Source organism: Lampris incognitus, chromosome 8, assembly GCF_029633865.1.
Source record: "Lampris incognitus isolate fLamInc1 chromosome 8, fLamInc1.hap2, whole genome shotgun sequence".
Lineage (NCBI taxonomy): Eukaryota > Metazoa > Chordata > Actinopteri > Lampriformes > Lampridae > Lampris > Lampris incognitus.
In genome coordinates, this window is record NC_079218.1 from 11792602 (window position 1) to 11811430 (window position 18829).

The 18829-nt window shown below is 46.5% G+C and overlaps 1 protein-coding gene across 1 annotated transcript; it reads right to left on the bottom strand.

Moving 5' to 3' along the window:
- Positions 1–89: 89 nt before the first annotated feature.
- smpd1 (sphingomyelin phosphodiesterase 1) lies at positions 90–11866 on the bottom strand. The gene is made up of 8 exons (XM_056285152.1): positions 11190–11866; positions 9865–10185; positions 9089–9369; positions 7232–7405; positions 6619–6790; positions 4466–4542; positions 3808–3953; positions 90–2075 (listed from the first exon to the last, which is right to left on the bottom strand). Exons 1-8 carry the CDS (start codon positions 11397–11399, stop codon positions 1648–1650), a joined length of 1809 nt encoding a protein of 602 aa, XP_056141127.1. The 5' UTR covers positions 11400–11866; the 3' UTR covers positions 90–1647.
- Between the last annotated feature and the right edge of the window lie 6963 nt (positions 11867–18829).

Sequence of the window (18829 nt, forward strand, 5' to 3'; positions counted from 1 at the left end):
GTTTTCAGATCAAACTTGTTTCAAATCAATGTATTGTCACAAGAGAAATGATTAAACACCTATGGAGGATAACACTAACTGCATGAGAGTCGACAAAAAGACCTTTATTTGCAATTTTAAAGAATTTATTTAAATGACTGCTCGTTTTGTATTTTTCCACCACACGTGCAGCAGCCACAGTCCAGAAATACATGGTCAGAACAGCTCCAGCGCCCGTCACACTCACTCCGTGCGTCAGATTCACTCCACTCAAACTCAGTTGGCAGAAAAAAATAAAGTGCAAAGACATAAAAGGTACAGTGTTGATGTGGAATATTACGTTTAGATTTTAACACATCAAAATCTGATGGTGCTACATTTCTGAAGTTGGCCGCTTCACAAACTGGGCTTCATGTTTGCAAAGGAGGCGAGGCGGTCAGAGAAAAGTGACTGAAGAGATGCACGACTGCTGATTATTGGCCGATAAGCAAAGTTATGTAAGCTTAAATGCCAAGATCCGTGGATGGAAAGAATGCATGACGGCAGGGGCCTCTTTGATCAATGCCACATCTGGATCAATGTGCTTTTCCTCCCCTAACATCTGGTCATACACACTTTGGACAGCAAGCCAGTCTCAAATATTTGCACAACGTCAAGACGAAACCTTAAGAGAATTTTATTCCAAAGTCAGGAGATTTTCTTTAAAGTGCTCGTCGCAGTTAAAGGAATCACGCCGATGTCCTTTAAAGAGGTCTGCACTTTTCACGCAGCTTGTCCATGAAGCTACACCATCTAACGAAACGGAAAGAAAAGAACAACTGAGTGACACTCGTCAATGATTAGGACCCCTTACTGGGATGCTTTCAAGAGCCCATCCTGATCGCCAGCTCAATTTCAACATTCAGGAAAACAAAAAGTGAGTGAAGCAACTTTTCACCTTTACGTGAACTCTACGTTATTTAATGTCCAGCCATTGTAAGATTACAAATCAAAACCTGCTTGAAATGGTTTGGATGTGATTTTGATGTAAATTTCTCACTCGCTGTAGACTTATCCCAGCACTGCCACGGGGAATAAGAATCGCATGCTTTGTTAGTTCCCACTAGGTTAGCTTCTAAAAATCCTGAATCGCACAACGTGCTGCATGGTGGCGCTGTCTCAGTGTTGACAGGCTGCTTCCTAACTCACTCTTCATGCTTTGCTCAGCAACAACGGCCATTGTGCGAATTCACACATTTCCTGACAAGGGGTGTTAAACAGAAGGTGACAAACCATGAGCTTCTTGCAACGCTGCAATCTTTAGAGGAACCCTCCCCCCTCCAAAATACCACATTCTTTAAAAAAAAAAATCCTCATCAACAAATAGACCTCACCCCAACGCAGAGTAAGAAATCCACAGTAACTGTCCTCTTTAAAAGTAAGGGCCCTGAAGTGGGTTGATGCAATGGAACAAGTCCGATGTAATAAACCTTATCTGCCAACTGGTTTTAAGCTGCTCCTTACTGGCCCTTACGCAGAGAATCAATATCCAGTCATCAATCTACCTGCACACTGACAAACTAGTGGTCATAAATACTGTCACACTTTTATTTGGCTGAATTTCAGATGTGGTTGGGGCCCACCGTCGTATCCAGGGCCCCCGCCACATTCAGTCTGAACTAAACCAGATCAACAGAGGGTCACCTTGGCTGCCCGGGCCATGTTCCCCCCGAAACCACTGAGGAGGTCGCACTGTACCAGCTCATCATAGCGTCCGCTGCGCAGGAGGCAGAGGAGCGAGGTTTTACAGGTCTCCTTGCAGGGCTCCGACACATGGCCTTTGTGTCTCAGGTACCAGAATTTCTGGAAGACGCGGTCATCGGCCTGGAACATCTTCAGCAGCCCATCCCAGCTGGATGGAAATGCTGTGGACATGCCGAAAGCCTCGGTGGCGCGGTACAGCAAGGTCCATTTGGGGTCCGGCTGTGGGCTGCTAGGTACGCCCTGGGCTCTAGACATGTGGTTGACCTCCGTGAGATTGAGGATGTAGGTTTCATGGTCCAGAACCAACCGAGAGCTGCCCTGGTAATTCCCATCCACAATGTAGACGCGATAACCTACAAGGGGGAGCGAAGACCAGAACCTTCATCATTATAGTCTGAAACAAATAGACAAATGAGCCAACACAATAATATGCATTAGCTCACTAAAATGAGATAAGACTTCGTCTTTAGATGTTTTTCAAATGCGGTTGGTGGGTCTGTGACCCTGGTTCACCTCTGGACAAGTTGCAGCACCATTCCTGTTGAATGTTGCAGGATGAACACAGCTCTTTAGATACTCATGTTATACTATATGAGCAGTTGCATCGTAACTGATTAAATGACTTTGAAGACATTTTCCTTCTTGAAATGGGGGCATCCTTCCCGTTGCAGGGAGCTGGTAAAATTCAAAATTACTATCAATAAAATGTTGACTTTATCATAGCAAAAAATAACCATCCTTTATAAACAGGTGGGGCTGGGAAAAAAAAAAAAAAAGATTGTTGTTGATCTATACCAATTACAAAACGATAGCTTTACCACATGTTGAGATTTCTGGCTTTTAAAACCTGACGTTCCAGTAGAGGACACGCTGCAACATCTGTCCACAAAATTACGAGTCCTCACGTGTTCATTTTGACGCGAGTTTTAACGTTCCAATATGGAGAAGTCAAAAGTCAATATCATCCAACAAAAAAAAAAATTTTACACTAAACTCCTCTCCAAAAATAAAATAACTATAGGTATCGCTTTTGCGAGGTGGTGAAAAGGAGACTAAAAAGAGACAAAAACTGAAGCAGAGCTAGCCATGCCAACGTTGGACAGATGAGCAGAATCAGCATTACATGTATAGCCATGTGCGACGAGTTATATATTTTGTGTAGTGTTTTACAACATGGTTGTCTGTGGGAATCCAGTGTCGGGTAGCTTGTGAAATTGCCAGACATGATTAGAAAGAATTGTGTCATTTGCAGCCACTGTTGCTCAAGGGGGCAGGGCATGGGGGAGCAGGGTTGAGACCAGTGGTGTAGTGGTTGTTAGGAGGTAGGCACACTGCGACCTAGGTGGGCAGATCACTAAGGAGAAAGTGGGTAGTCTCTCCTATACATTCCAATGGCTTTTTGACTGATGATACTGAAAACTGACAGAGGAAGAGGTGGGTATACACTCTGTATACCCTCCACTACACCACCACTTGTGACACTATAAGACAGGAAACCAAGTTTTCCGACATCGTTGTACTTCCTACTTGACAATGATAACGACCCCTAGAGACCCCCCCCCCCCCTGTACCTATAATAAATGTGTGTGTGTGTGTGTGTGTGTGTGTGGGGGCACGACTTTCTGTTCACCTCTTTCTTTCTTGATGTCAAAATTGGTTCAGCTGTACCAACGTGGGGATCGCTGGTTCAAATCCCCATATTATCTCTGGCTTGGTCGGGCGTCCCTACAGACACAATTGGCCGTGTCTGCAGGTGGGAAGCCGGATGTGGGTATGTGTCATGGTCTCTGCACTAGCGCCTCCTCTGGTCGGTCGGGGGGCCTGTTTGGGGGGAACAGCAGGATCCTCCCACATGCTACATCCCCCTAGCGAAACTCCTTACCGTCAGGTGAAAAGAAGCGGCTGGTGACTCCACATGTATCGAAGGAGGCATGTGGTAGTCTGCAGCACTCCTCGGATTGGCATGGGGGGGGGGGGGTGGAGTAGCGACTGCGACGGCTCAGAAGAGTGGGGTAATTGGCCGGATACAATTGGGGAGGAAAAAAAAAGGGGGGGGGGATTGGTTCAGCTGGTTAACTCCCTCACCTGGGTTGAGGTTGATGTAGGTGGTGACACTGGGAGCAATGAAGGCCACTCCCAATGGACGGGTCATCGTCGCCTCATCATAAAACATCTGGAATTCATCAAAGTGCGTGTGCCCGAAAAACTGTCCGCTGATGGTGCTTTCATATCTGGGTGGGTGGGGGGGGGGGGGGACAAAAACACACAGAATTTGGCTTGCTGATCGCTTTAGTATAATCCTCAGTAGTATGGAGGTGTCACATGCTGCTGCTTTTAATTATTAACCAAGGCCACTCATGGGACAGTAGTAATCTGAACTAGGACAAGCCAGTACACTTCTCTCTGAGGAGTACACACATTTTCCAAACGGGGACACCCAATCACAGGCCATTTTAAGAAGAAAATAAAAAGGGAAGTGAAATACAAGGAAGCAAAATGTATGCGTGTAACACTTCAAGACAGTAGTGACCACAGGCAGGAACGGTATCGATGCCATTTTTAATGTCCTTAACAGAGCGTATCGGCCTTGGTCTTCTCCAGCGAGGGCTGATTTTCCCCACCAAAGTAAAATTCTACTTAACTGAAAAATAAAACAGTGTCCGTCTCTTAGATCCACATCAGAACAAGTCTGAAATAGAAGAATGAGCCGACCTTAGCTCATAACAGCGAGTTAACACACTACCTGTTGACAATGTGGTAGTAGTTCCAGCTCCAGCTACTGAGACACAGACCAGGAGGAATGTGACCGATGATGTGCACCTACGGAATTAGAGAAGAGCAGAATAGGAACAAGAGGGAAAACAAAGATCAGGTAAGAGAAGAAAGGTGACATGTTCTTCAACAGGGAATCATTAACCGCCCAAATATCGGGAGATGTTCCTTCATCCTCGCGCCACGCTCAGTTGCAGTGACTTTGAGGAGGTGAAGAGGGACTACATTAAATGCAGTCCATGTACATAAAGTTAGTCAAGAGCATTTTCCACAGGTAGTAAAAGAGCTACCTGCATCAACTGCAATACTTTTTAGGAGGCACGTTACAATGGCAGACCGTCAAACATGTAGTAATAATCACCGTCAGTCATATTCGTTCCTCATCTACCCCATTTTACTGTTGCTTCAATGTTATTTATGCGTCGGCGTTCTGGGAGAGTTATTTGTTTTAAGTGTGATTCTGTCTTGTGCAAGAGACCAAAAAACCACCATGGGGTTTGTCAATTGGCACGCCAAGGAGAACAGTTTCCCCATCTTTCTACTTTACTTTTGTCATCTATTTTCCGTTTACCTTATTATACGGTTCCATCCTGTATTTCTATGTGCAATAAATACACTTCTTTAAACAAGCTAGTTCACCTTAAGTGGGAAGTTGCGTCAAAACTAAGATCTGTGTCTAAATGCTTGTGGTGAAAGCTCAAACACAGTAGGGGGGAAGGTGTCAGTTCCCTTTCTTACTTCAACAGGAGTGTACTGAAATAACCTTCTCACACCAGAGCAACAACCTGGGAAGAACCGGTTTGTCACTGGTGTGAATGCATCAACACAGGTCTCATCCAGCCTGGGTCCGTGATACTGGTTATGAACCAGGTTTCGACAATACTCAGCTTCGGTATGAAAAGGGAAACACTGGACCCAGATTTCAATCAAGGCGCCTCATTGGAGGCACTCTAGTCAGGAATCGGGAACAATTTATTGTCATTTTGTTCATGTACTTGCGTACACAAAAGAAACAAAATTCTGTTTCTCCCAGCAGTGCAACCCAAATACATACAAAAACAGAGAAAAGAAGAAGAAGAAAAAAAAACACACAAACCGTTAACAACACAGTCCACTCAATGCAACACAGTCCAAAAATTCCACTGTCCAGAGAACGAACGCCAGCTAGGATGACTGTTGGAACTGATGGTCTGCATGGGCTAGCAGTTAGCTTAGCCTGCCCCGCTTCCGCGTCCTGTCAGACCACCCTCGGTGTTTCCTCCTCGGGTGCAGCTCCGGCAGGGCCGTGGTCCCTGAGCCCACCGGATGCAGCAGACCAGACTCCCCCAGCCGATCCAGCACCAGCTCTGCCAGCCAGACACCTTCGACACACCTCCCCGCACTCCACACAACGACACTAAAATCACAGTCAACGCTAGGCGAGGCCGCTGCCAGACCGCCCTAGGTGTTATCGGAACTGCTGGTCTGCATGGGCTAGCAGTTAGCTTAGCCTGCTGCGCTTCCGCGTCCTGTCAGACCACCCTTGGCGTTACCTCTGTGGACACAGCTCCAGGCAGGGCCGTGAACCCTGGGCCCACAGCACGCAGCAGACCAAGCTCGCCCAGCCGATCCAGCGCCAGCTCTCCCAGCCATCAAACAAAGACAAAACAAACTTAAGACGCATGGACGGTACTGGGCGAGGGTGCTGCAAATGTGAATTCGCGCCGCCATCTTCCCTCACTGGAAGCGGAATATGACATAAACGTCACGTTATACAGAAGTTGGAAAGAGGGAGCATGTTGTTGCATTAAGTTTTCATAAGGTGACTGAATTGAATAAAGAAAAATTCTACAAAGACACGGCTTGCATGACCAAAACAACAGCCCGGCCACAATATTTAATCTCCACTGTAAAAAAACCCCCGCTGAAATGGGACACTTGTGTCAAAACACAACATCCTGCCCAACAGTGACATTTACGAGCTAAATCGTGAACAGTGACAACCCGGTTTTAATCCGCGACCATAGTCTGATATGAACAGCCAAACACAGATTGAACCAGTTTCATACACAGGCGTGTGTGAAGTACAACTACATCATCAACATTACCCATCCTCTCAATCTATGTACCTGCTGGTCCACTCACCTTCTCCCCCTTCTCTTCACTGGTCTGGAGGATCTGGACCAGCCACTGCAGCTGGCTGGCCGGGTCAGTGGAGTTCACCATCAGCCAGAAGTTCTCCCGTGCACAAAAGTTCATGTTGAGCGACACCACCCTCAGCCCAGGCTGGATCTCCACTGTATAAAATCCACCATACCTGAAACCAGACCAACAGGTAGTCAGTGAGTGGAAAAAGAAAGTACTACGACAACACAAGCTGACAAGAATCATGGCATCTCCATTGTGTATTTGATCGAGAAAATGAGACAACTGAAATCCACAACAGGAAGTGAAAGCAATGCTGCATTGACTAGTTGTCTCATTCGTACGTAATAAAGAGAGAACAATGTTTAGGAAGACTAACCAAAACAAAATTGGGGTGGAGGGTGGTCAGATACTGTGTATATAAATTGTGAATTGTACCTTTAATTTATTATTCTGATCATCCCCATTACCGTTATTATTTTACTTTCATTGTTATTGCTCTACCACCATGCTGCCTCCTATCCCTTTGTTGTCTCTACTCTTTTAACAGAAATGATTGAGAGCATAAATTCAAAGGAAAGGAAGAAAGAAAGAAAGAAAAAAAAGGGGGTACCTCAGTGTTTTCAGGGCTTGCTCCGGTAACCAGGGAGCCCATTCCTCGGCCATGGCATTGTAGAGCCAGAGTGAAGACCGGTTTCCATGAACGAAGGGCGGAGGGAAGCTGTTGACCGGCGTGCTCTCATGGTTCCCTACAGCAGGGTATACTGTCACATTAGGCCCCAGGTGTCTGCACAGAGGTCAGAAATGATTTAGGTCAGTTGGATCGATGAAAAAGGGTGACAAGTGACTCAGAACAGACCAAAGTGGGGAAACAGCACATATTTGAACTCTTGCACTTTGTCTGTGTAATTCAATATGGCAATGCGAAAACAGGTTTAACTGGGGCAACTGTACGGTCATCACGAGAAAAATCCAATGACACTCGTCAATGATTTTCTCAATGGTTGCACTCTCTGAGTGCAACCAATTGCCTTCAGAAGTTTCCTGATGATTGCTGAATGATCGAACGTTGACCTAATGACTAAATAGTCAACCTGTGTGTAATCTAATCTCAGTACAAATACAGCTGTTCTGTGACGGCCTCAGAGGTTTGTTAAGAGAATATTGGGGAACAAACAGCATCATGAAGTCCAAGGAACACACCAGACAGGTCAGGGATAAAGTTGTGGAGAAGTTTAAAGCAGGGTTAGGCTATAAAAAGATTTCCCAAGCTTTGAACATCTCGCGGAGCACTGTTCAGTCCATCAATCCGAAAATGGAAAGAGTATGGCACAACTGCAAACCTACCAAGACACGGCCGTCCACCTAAACTTACGGGCCAAACAACGAGAGCACTGATCAGAGATGCAGCCAAGAGGCCCATGGTGACTCTGGACGAACTGCAGAGATCCGCAGCTCAGGTGGGGGAATCTGTCCACAGGACAACTATTGGCCGTGCACTACACAAATCTGGCCTTTATGGAAGAGTGGCAAGAAGAAAGCCATTGTTAAAAGAAAACCATAAGAAGTCCCGTTTGCAGTTTGCCAGAAGCCATGTGGGGGGCACAGCAAACATGTGGAAGAAGGTGCTCTGGTCAGATGAGACCAAGATTGAACTTTTTGGCCTAAATGCAAAACGCTATGTGTGGCGGAAAACTAACACTGCACATCACTCTGAACACACCATCCCCACTGTCAAACATGGTGGTGGCAGCATCGTGCTCTGGGGGTGCTTCTCTTCAGCAGGGACAGGGAAGATGGATGGAGCCAAATACAGGGCAATCTTGGAAGAAAACCTGTTGGAGTCTGCAAAAGACTTGAGACTGGGACGGAGGTTCACCTTCCAGCAGGACAACGACCCTAAACATAAAGCCAGGGCTACAATGGACTGGTTTAAAACAAAACATATTCATGTGTTAGAATGGCTCAGTCAAAGTCCGGACCAAAATCCAATTGAGAATCTGTGGCAACATCTGAAAACTGCCGTTCACAAACGCTCTCCATCTAATCTGACTGAGCGTGAGCTGTTTTGCAAAGAAGAATAGGCAAAAATTTCAGTCTCTAGATGTGCAAAGCTGATAGAGACATACCCCAAAAGACTTGCAGCTGTAACTGCAGCAAAAGGCGGTTCCACAAAGTATTGACTCAGGGGGGCTGAATACTTTTGCACACCGCACTTCTCAGTTTTTTATTTTTAAAAAACATTTAAAATCATGTATAATTTTCTTTGTACTTCACAATTGTGTGCCACTTTGTGTTGGTCCTTCACATAAAATATATTTATGATGTTTGTGGTCGAAATGTGACAAAATGTGGAAAAGTTCAAGGGGTATGAATACTTTGGCAAGCCACTGTATACAAGAGGACCTAAGTAAACTGGTGTGTCTGATCACATCTTTCTGTGGGCAGCATGCGGTGTGTGTATGCTCACTTGTGGATGAGCCTGGAGATGACGGTTAGCTCAGACAGCTGTTGTTTCCTGGTCTGAGACCAGACGTTGTGTGCCGGTATGTCTCCCGTCCAATAGACCCAGTCCCAGGGCCCAGTTTTGGCAGCATATTGTAGGAGGTTCTCCACCGTCCACAGAGGCAGGTCACACTTACTGTAGGTCCCCCAGTACCCGGCCTCCCTCCGGCGCCAGCTGGGGCTGCCTGACCCATTACGGCAACAGAGAGGGTCCTTACAGTCTGCACTGCTGCCCACTGCATATTCCTGTCCGTGGAAGGAAGCCTGGATTACTCCAAAAGCACATTATCCCTGATCAGCGGAATACATCATCATGGTCTATCCACAGTGTGGGGGCATGTCCACATTTCCTTATAAAACTGCAGCATTTCTTTCAAGTCAGTAATTTTGTATGGGAATATGATCCATGGAGTGATAAAATGTCCCTCGTCTCTCCAGTCCCCCCCCTTTTTAAATGGGTGTGTCTTTGCTTGTATCATTTGGGTTATTTTTGCATGTTACTTTTGTTGAAAATTGAAAATGCAAAACATGTTCAAATGGAAAAAAAAAAGAAAGAGTAATTTTCTTTTTGTCAATTTATGCACACGGTCCGAGGTGTCTTTATTGGGAACTGCACAAACTTTGGCAGACCTGCATTTATCTGGAGAGGAGGCTGGTATGAGTTTTTTCTTTTAGCAGATACCAACCAGGGCTGTAATGCTGTTATCACATCAGTCAAGTTCATCTCTTAGACACACTCACCTTGTCCCAGTGGATATCTGTCAGGAAGAGGATCCGGCTCTGTGGCATACCAGGTTTGGGTGGGGATGGAGGGGTGACGGGCGGCTTGGGGACCTTGGGCAGGGTGATGTTCCAGGGCGCGTAGAGGTCAAATTTGCCACATGAGGGACCCACCAGCAGGGCGCACACTTCGGAGGGCCACAGGAAAGACTGCTGCAGGGCCCGGATGAAATCGTCCCTGAACAGCTCCGTTATCTCACGACAGACCTGCTCGTCAGCCAGGTGGAGATGGATGCAGGCCTGGCCTACTGCACGGGCCACTCGCTCTTCATTCACATCACTCTGGTGAAGGTTACAGAAAAACAGGAGGAGGTTGAAGAGCTTAGAGAGCTTAAGGACACATCCTCCATACGGAAAACTAAATAACGTTATGCAAGATATGCAGCAGTTCATATGCAGAAATGCCTCAGAGCTAATTAAAGAATATTTAACGTACATCTGTTACACGTTAGACAGCACAAGAAAGGACTGACTAGGAAGAACATAAACCAAATTTATCTGGCACTTTGAGAAAGGGTTTAAAAAATCATAAAATAATCTGAAGTAGTGACTCCATGTTAGCACATAGTCAACATACCGACTTTGAACTGACTTGTACCAGCTGGTAAAGCAAACAGATGATTGGTTTGCTCCGGCTATCTCAACGACTCAGTGCCGTTGTCCAGGCTCATAAACGACACGAAGGGTTAACACTGAGGTCTGAATGAAGCCGGTAAAGTAAACGGGTCTCCTTATCTCAAAAATGTGCGACATGACCACATAGCAGTTCATCTGGACTTGCAGTCCACAACGCCACACGCCGTTTCAGCGCCCAGTCTTGCAGCCTGTTATGAGTGAATTCTAACTGATCGACGTGTCAACCGGAGATCAGAAATTCCATCGTTATCAGACACTGAAAGTCGAACTCGTCAGATTTGGAACGTTAGCTGATATCAGAAACTCGCACGTGGACACGAAGAAGTACGCTCAAGCATGATGGACACTAGTTAACGGAGATGTGATGTGAACAAAGAAGATTAAAAGCTAAAACAGTGGTTCATACTGATGAGACAGCGGTGCACTTCTTTAAAAAAGAAAAGAAAAGTGTACATGGATGTCTCAAGCGGTCCACGTGTGGACAAGGTTTAAACAAAAACTGTTGAAAGCACAACAGCAGTCAGCGTTTCAAGCTCTAAGCTCACCTGGGTGCCGGCGTCGAGTCGTCCCGAGGAGCGCCAATAACAACGAGCCCCCCCCCCCCGCCGCGCGCCAGAGCAAACAGCCGATTCTAAATAAAGGGGCCTTACCATGAGGGCGACATCCAGGACGGTGAAGAGCACTTTGCACACGGGGCAGGTGAGGTTTCTCCAGTTGAAGCCGACGTTGAGGCGACCGACCCGCTCCATCAACACGAGGCTGGGGTCACCCGAGGGGAAAGCCCCGGACAGGGACACCAGCAACACCAGTGACCAGGCGGGGGCCAGTCCGCAGGCGGCCGGCGCCGCGCAGAGACGCATGTTCAGTACGGGAGGGGAGGAGGGAGGCGGCTGCGCAGAGCAAACGCGTCTTCTAGGTGAGACGAGGACAAAGGCGGCTGAACCGCGACAGTGCCGCTTTCCCCTCTGTCGGTATTTATAAGAGGTCGGCCAGACCTCAAACACGTTCTGCAGCCCGGTGTCAGCTGACCGATCACATGAGTCTCAAACTGTCTTACACCCCCCTCCCCCTCCCCCTCGCTAAACTCGAGCTGAACGGAGCCGCTTGCCCTCTTCTCCTCGTCCGCGCGGCGATTTAGTTGATCGAAGACGCGATCTCGAGGCGCGGACTCGTCTATCCCTCCTCGGTTCGCAGTGAGGGCGACGTGAACCGCATAACGATGGACAAGTCCGCCTCGTACCGAGGACTTTTCATACGAGTGTTTCCAGACGAGCCGTCCGCTTTAAAAGCGTTTCCCACCAACTGGTCAATTTTTAACGCCAACTCCTTTCCGTCGGAGGACGTTTTGACAGCGTTGCTTCCGTAACGCTTTGATTGACATGCACTACGTCCAATCAGCGACGAGTATTGGTTGTCGGCACCGCCTTTTCTGGTTTTAGGACGGCTTTTGTTTTGTTTTCCACTTCGGGGTCGTTTTGTGTTTTGTCATGACTTTATATATATATATTATACTAGAAGAACCCCGCTACAATGTAGCGGTTTGGTTCTCCACCCGTCTAAATCTCCCTCCTCTTCATCCTGCCAGCTAACCGCCTTCCCCCCTGCCCCTAAACCCCCCCCACCCACCCCACTCCAACTCCCTCCCCCCCCAAAATGCTCAGAATCATCTGAAATGCCGAGAAAAGTGGTTTTTAGCCATTTTTTAAAATTGCATATTTTGCATAATTATGCATAATTATTTTAATTTTCTGCTATTTTTCTGGTCCTCTGTGGAACAATACCTACCACCTCAAAAAAAAATTAGGATCATAAGTGCATTTTTGCAAAAATGCATTTATTTTGCATAATGCCAAAACATTTCTAAGTCCCAGAAATTTTTTTTATATAGGTGAAAAAAAATCAAAGGTGCTCAGAATCATCTGAACTGCCGAGAAAAGTGGTTTTTAGCCATTTTTAGAAAAATGCAGATTTTGCATATTTATGCATAATTATGCATAATTTTAATTGTCTAGGGGTTTTGCCCTTACTCTCCGGAACAATACCTACCACCTCCAAAAAGAATTAGGATCATAAGTGCTTTAGTTTTCGGTCCCGCTATCTACACTAACACCACACACACACACACACACACACACACACACACACACACATTACGAAAATATATGAGTAGATATATATATATATATATATATATCGTCACCTTCTTAAAATAATGGCCTAAGTCATATTTTCAAGTTAAAAAAAAAAAACAATAAACTGAAACAAAATCTGTCAGTTTATTCTGTTTTTTTAAAAACTTGAAAATATGATTTAGGCCATTGTTTTAAGAAGGTGACGATATCAAGGCCCTTTATGAATTTATTTGAATATCCATCATCATGAAATAATAGTAATTTCTAGATCATCGTTATAAACTTGGACTAATATGTCTTGGCAAACATCCATCCATTCCATTATCCAAACCGCTTATCATGCTCTAGTCCTGGGTACGACGTTAAACTGCAACCGTCGGGTCGCCGTGACTAAACCGGCACCCCCCCTCCCCCCCCCCACACACACACACACTTTAACCCTTTGGTTGGTGTGAGGAGGGTGTGTGGACACCCAGCAGGACTAAAAACAAAACCTGTCAAAGGAAGGATGAGTTCCTCTGTGAACCAATGGCCACCCATACCTGGAGAGGAGATAGGGACCACCAGGTACTCCCCCTACTAAAACACAACGATGACTCAACCTGAGCGTCAGCTGTACCCCTACCTCAAAATAGGTTACGGAACTGATGGTGATGATGGTGATTATCCTGCTCTCAGGGTCTCGGGGATGCTGGAGCCTGTCCCAGCAGTCATTGGGCGGCAGGCGGGGAGACACCCAGGACAGGCCGCCATGCCGTCACAGGGCCGTTTATTTCATAAACATGAAAATTATTCATGGTGTTTATAAAGCCACGTCCAACAAGAAAGGGTACATGAAAATAAATTCCCAGGTGTGACACCAGACCACAAAATCCGCCGGAAACCTCGCACGTGTGCGAGCAAAGCTGCCTAGGAGCACCGCGGCCACGGGAAACGCAAGACACACTCCGGATCACAAATCGTTGCACACTCTGCACCCCACCGCTCATCCACTCTACCACACCCGACCCACCGCGCGGAGGCACGGGGCAACACACAAAACCAACCCGCAACGAACGGGAAATTGAACCAATCACAATGTTTCTTCCGATGGCATCTTGGCTCCCCCGTGCCAGGACCTTCTGTAGCGGTAACCGAATGCCTGTGTAATTCAAGTCAATGTGGGCATGAATTTGATTTTAACAGTCGTCTTAGCCAAGGCAAGACTGAGGTGGCTTGGACATGTGTGGAGGAGAGATGCTGGGTATATTGGGAGAAGGATGCTGAACATGCAGCTGCCAGGGAAGAGGAAGGCCGAAGAGGAGGTTTATGGATGTGGTGAGGGAGGACATGCAGGTGACAGAGGAAGATGCGGAAGACAGGAGGAAATGGAAACGGATGATCCGCTGTGGCGCCCCCTAACGGGAGCAGCCGAAAGTAGTAGTAGTACTAGTCGTCGTCTTAGCCAATCATGTGTTTGTTGAGTTGTGGGCGGGACAATATCCGACACCTTCCGGGTATTCGCGAATTTGATAAGCGACCGGCGAAGGTAGCCGAGTGAGCGAGCAAAGACCTCGACGAAGGGTTTAGGGAGCAGCGAAATGGCGGGAGTTGGCGGAGAAGACCGTGTGGCTGAACTAATAGAAACCCCATTTTCTAGACTGCCTTTGAAGGAAAAACTAGAAACACTCCGGAAAGGTCGACCGTCACCCGTCTTGCCGGGACTGGTGCAAGCGACCAAGCGCTGCGAGAGGCATTTCCACACTAGCAGCTACCGTCGCTACCCGTGGCTGACGGGCAGCCCGCGCACCAACATGCTGTACTGCTGGAACTGCTTGCTCTTCAGCCCCAGCAAGGGGCCCTGGTCCAGCGCGGGATTTGCTAATTTGAGTTGCCTAACTAAAGCAGCCCTGAAACACCAGGCCACGCCCGGGCACCTGCGTGCCACGGTTTCCCTGAAAACGTTTGGAGACACGCAGCCGCAGAGTGAGCAGCAGCGGAGAGAGACCACTGCGCACAACCGGAAGGTGAGTATGCGCAGACACGTCACCAGACTAACTGTAAAGATTACGGATTACTTGTTATACCGCAACAGCCTCATATAGCGTTGATATGCCGAAAGGAAGAAGAATAAAAAACGAAGAAGAAGAGGGAGGGTAGAAGAAGAAAAACTCCGCCGGGACTCGGTAGCCAAAAATGAGCGGGGTGCGTGGAAGAAAAACGGGTGACGGCTCGGCGGGTTCGGAGGGTGTGTCGTTAAAAGGTTTTCGTGTCCACTAGATGTTCTTAGAGTGGCTTTGGACCAAGGGAGCTCCGAGTGTTGCTTCGGATAAAGGGCTAATGGTGTAGCAGCTAGGCGCTAGCAGTGTAGCAGCTAGGCGCTAGCATTGTAGCAGCTGGGCGCTAGCAATGTAGCAGCTAGGCGCCAATACTGTGGTTGGAGCGCCGCCAAGCTAAGCTAAGGTAGCCGCTAGGTGCTAGCAGTGTAGCCGCTAGGCGCTAGCATTGTAGCAGCTAGGCGCTAGCAGCGTAGCGGCTAGGCGCTAATATTGTGGTTGGAACGCCGCCAAGCTAAGCTAAGCTAAGGTAGCCGCTAACTGCGTGGCTGTACGTTACGTGTGAAGGGTGTAGAGCGAAGTCGGGAGGATCGAAACGTTGCAAGTAACGTTAGCTACTCGACAGTCAGTTGGACTCTTAAAACGTAAGACAACGCACAGAGTTGGAGAGTAATCTCACTCTGCGGACCCACGCTTGCAGTGTAAAAGTAGATTTGAGAGCATAACGGGAGCTGGTGGTGATTAAGATCCCCTGCCATCCAGGCGCCATCTTGGTGATCCACCCGGTTCATCCCGCCGTGTACAGTTGTGGACCATCCACCCTCCACGGTTTGGAATTTAAGTTCTGTTCGCTGCTTCACAGCAGAAACGGAGGTGTGGTTGCCCTTTTCTTATTTGAACTGTGAGCTGGGAATTTGATGGAGGATCATCACAATAGCTAAGACGGATACTAACTCACTGGTTATCATAACGGGCTAGGATCAGCTGCGAGGATAGACTTCTGAGAAAGTCTCCAGTGGATTTAAAGTTGCGTATTAGGAGAGACTGCGTGTCTAAATCCAACGATTCAAGCCTTGTCGAAGTATTCTCTTTAATTTTGGGTTAATTTTAATACATTTTCTGTTTTTTGTTTTCCTCACTCAAAGTTGTTGTTTTAAAGTCTGTATGGTTGAAACTGTCCTGGAGTAGTTTAGGCTTGGTATGGGGGGGGGATTGTGCTAGTTTAGGTTTTTAGTGTAAGAGCACACTACGCACACTATACTTCAGGTAGACACCGTGGTGGAGATAGGAGTCCTTAAGCCCATCCTACCATATCTGTATTGCCCCAGTTAATTAGAGAGCCAAGCCAGATAGGTGACAACATACTTACTGATGTAGCTACCGGGGCTGAAAGTGCTGGGGGTTACAGACCTAGATCTTGTATTCTCCCTGTCATCCAGGGCAGGCTTACACTAATCACAACCCTACATATAGGGCTTATTCCCCGCTACATAACTTTTCCAGTTTGTTGCACCAATATGTGATTTGACAATCGGACCAACACAGTTTCGGTCAGACAGTAAAAAAAAATATTTTTTTTTCCTTCTAAACACCCATTAATTGTGTAGTTGCACTGGTGCTACCTTTGAGAAAAAAAATCACTCGCACCTTGGGAAAAAAATGGTCGCAAAATGTCTGGAGTCAGCCTTGATCCTCATCCTCACTGAAAATTCAACTCTTATTTTTAGTGAGGATCAAATAGTTTGAGAGCAAATGAATTCAGTTTCATAATATGACATTCAGTGTCAAGTTTATTGGTATTCAGTTCCAAGCTAATTTCAAATTCAATTTCAAATTATGCTATTCAGATTCAGGTTTTCAATGCAGTTGTTCAAGTTAAACAATACAAATTCAAATTGTGTGATTCAAATTCAGTTTTTCTAAATGCAATTATTCAAGTTGAGCAATTCAAATTCAAATATAAATGATTCAAATTCAGTTTCTACTGACACATATCTCTGCCCATAGGTGGGACAAAACAGGGAGATTTTGAAACGGCTCATTCACACTGTGGTGTTTTTGGGGAAACAGGAACTACCATTTAGAGGACATGACGAGAGCAGAAAATCGGCGAACAAGGGGAATTATTTGGAGTTGTTGGACTACTTAGCTGAATATGACAGTGAGCTGAGATCGCACCTTGCAACTTCTAAGGTGTTTGCTGGTACATCAAGCAAAATCCAGAATGATCTGATCAGTGCCACTGCTGAAGTGTTATGGGATGCAATGAAAGATGAGGTGAAGAACACACCATTTGTAGCAGTCATGGTTGATGAGACAACCAACGTGAGTAACTCAACACAGATGTCACTTGTGTTACGTTATGTCACTGACAGTGGCATAAAGGAGAGATTTTTCAAATTCAGCGATGTAACTGCGGACAAGCGGGCGGAGGCTGTTGCAGCTCACATTCTTGCCTTTCTTAACGAGGTCGGATGCACTTCAAAAGTAGTTGCTCAGTGTTATGGTGGAGCTGCAGTGATGACCTCTGGTTTAAGTGGAGTTCAGGCCAGGGTAAAGGAAGCAATCCCACAAGCATTGTTTGTTCACTGCTATGCGCACACACTGAATTTGGTCATGTCTCAAGGTGCTGCAAAGATCAAGGAATGCAAAATCTTTTTTACCCATCTCAGTGGCCTGGCAGCGTTTTTCTCAAAATTATTGGATGACACATGCCAGCATCGACAACCCAGAGTTGCCCCAACATGGTGGACGTATACATCTCGCTTGGTCAACACAGTGTACGAGAGGAGAGAAGAGCTACGAGAGGAGTTTGAGCACATTTTAGATCTTCACGAGGACTTTGATGCTGACACTGTTTGCTGTGCAGATGGGTATGTCAACCTTATGTCCAGCTTTGAGTTCCGTTTCCTTCTGGCTACCTTCAACTCCATCTTTGCACACTCGGATGTACTGTTTGACATTCTGCAGACTAAAGTGTTGGACATGCAGTTTTGTCTGAAGAGGATCAGTGACTTTTGTGACACCATTGAGAGGGAGAGGGTGAGCTTCCATGCCATCTATGAGGAAACAGTTGGTGAGACTGGGGTACCCAGAAGGGGGCAGGCTGGAGCACAGTATGACGTGCGCACTCATTACCAACAACTACACAGTGGGATAATGGACAACCTGCACACACAAGTGAAGGACAGGTTCAAAGACCACAAGAGACTCTTGTTTCTTGCACTACTAGACCCACAGCATTTTACTGCATATAGGCAGAGCTTTCCCAACATGGCTCTCTGCAGTCTTGAGGAAACTTATGGGGGCCACTTCAACATATCCCGTCTGAAGACCGAGCTATGTGTAATGTATGCTATGTCTGACTTCGAAGGACGGAGCCCTTCTGATCTCCTTCACTTTCTCCAGCGAAAGGAACTGACTGAAAGTATGCACCAGCTCCATCTTCTCACTTGCCTGGTCTTAACCATCCCTGTGTCCACAGCTTCCGTGGAGGGACCGTTGTCAGCATTGGAAAGGATAAAAACGTACACAAGAAACAGCACTGGACAGGATCATCTGTCAGCCTTGGCTTTAATCTCAGTTGAGAAAGAACTTCTTATGGAGTTGAAGTCAAAGGACAAACTGTACGACCCGGCAATTGCGCACTTTGTTAAAAAGGATTGCAGGGTGGACTTTGTTTTCAAGTGATCTTCATTTGGTGAGTACACAGCTTTTTTCAATAATCTGCTGGTTTTCTCTATTTTTGTTCTATCTCCAAATTATGCAACTTTTGCTGACGTCTGCTGTTCTAATGAGGCATCTGTAAATTATTTTTAGTTTGTTAACGATTGACCAGAGGGGTGTACTAGAAGCTGGATTATAAGGTTTTCTAGAATAGCGTTTGTGTGTTGTGAAGCCATTTATGGCAAAGAAACCTTCAATACTATGTTGAACTTGCATGTGACAGGGCTCTGGCTATTATTTTTATTGCTGTTTGATTTTTTTTTTTTATTGCCACATGTGGTCCTACTGAAGGTCCAGGGCCACGGTTCGCCATTGCCATCATGCATAATCATTGTAACCAATCATTTATATTGCTTATTACATATTTGATTTTCATTTTCTGCTTGCGATTTTTTT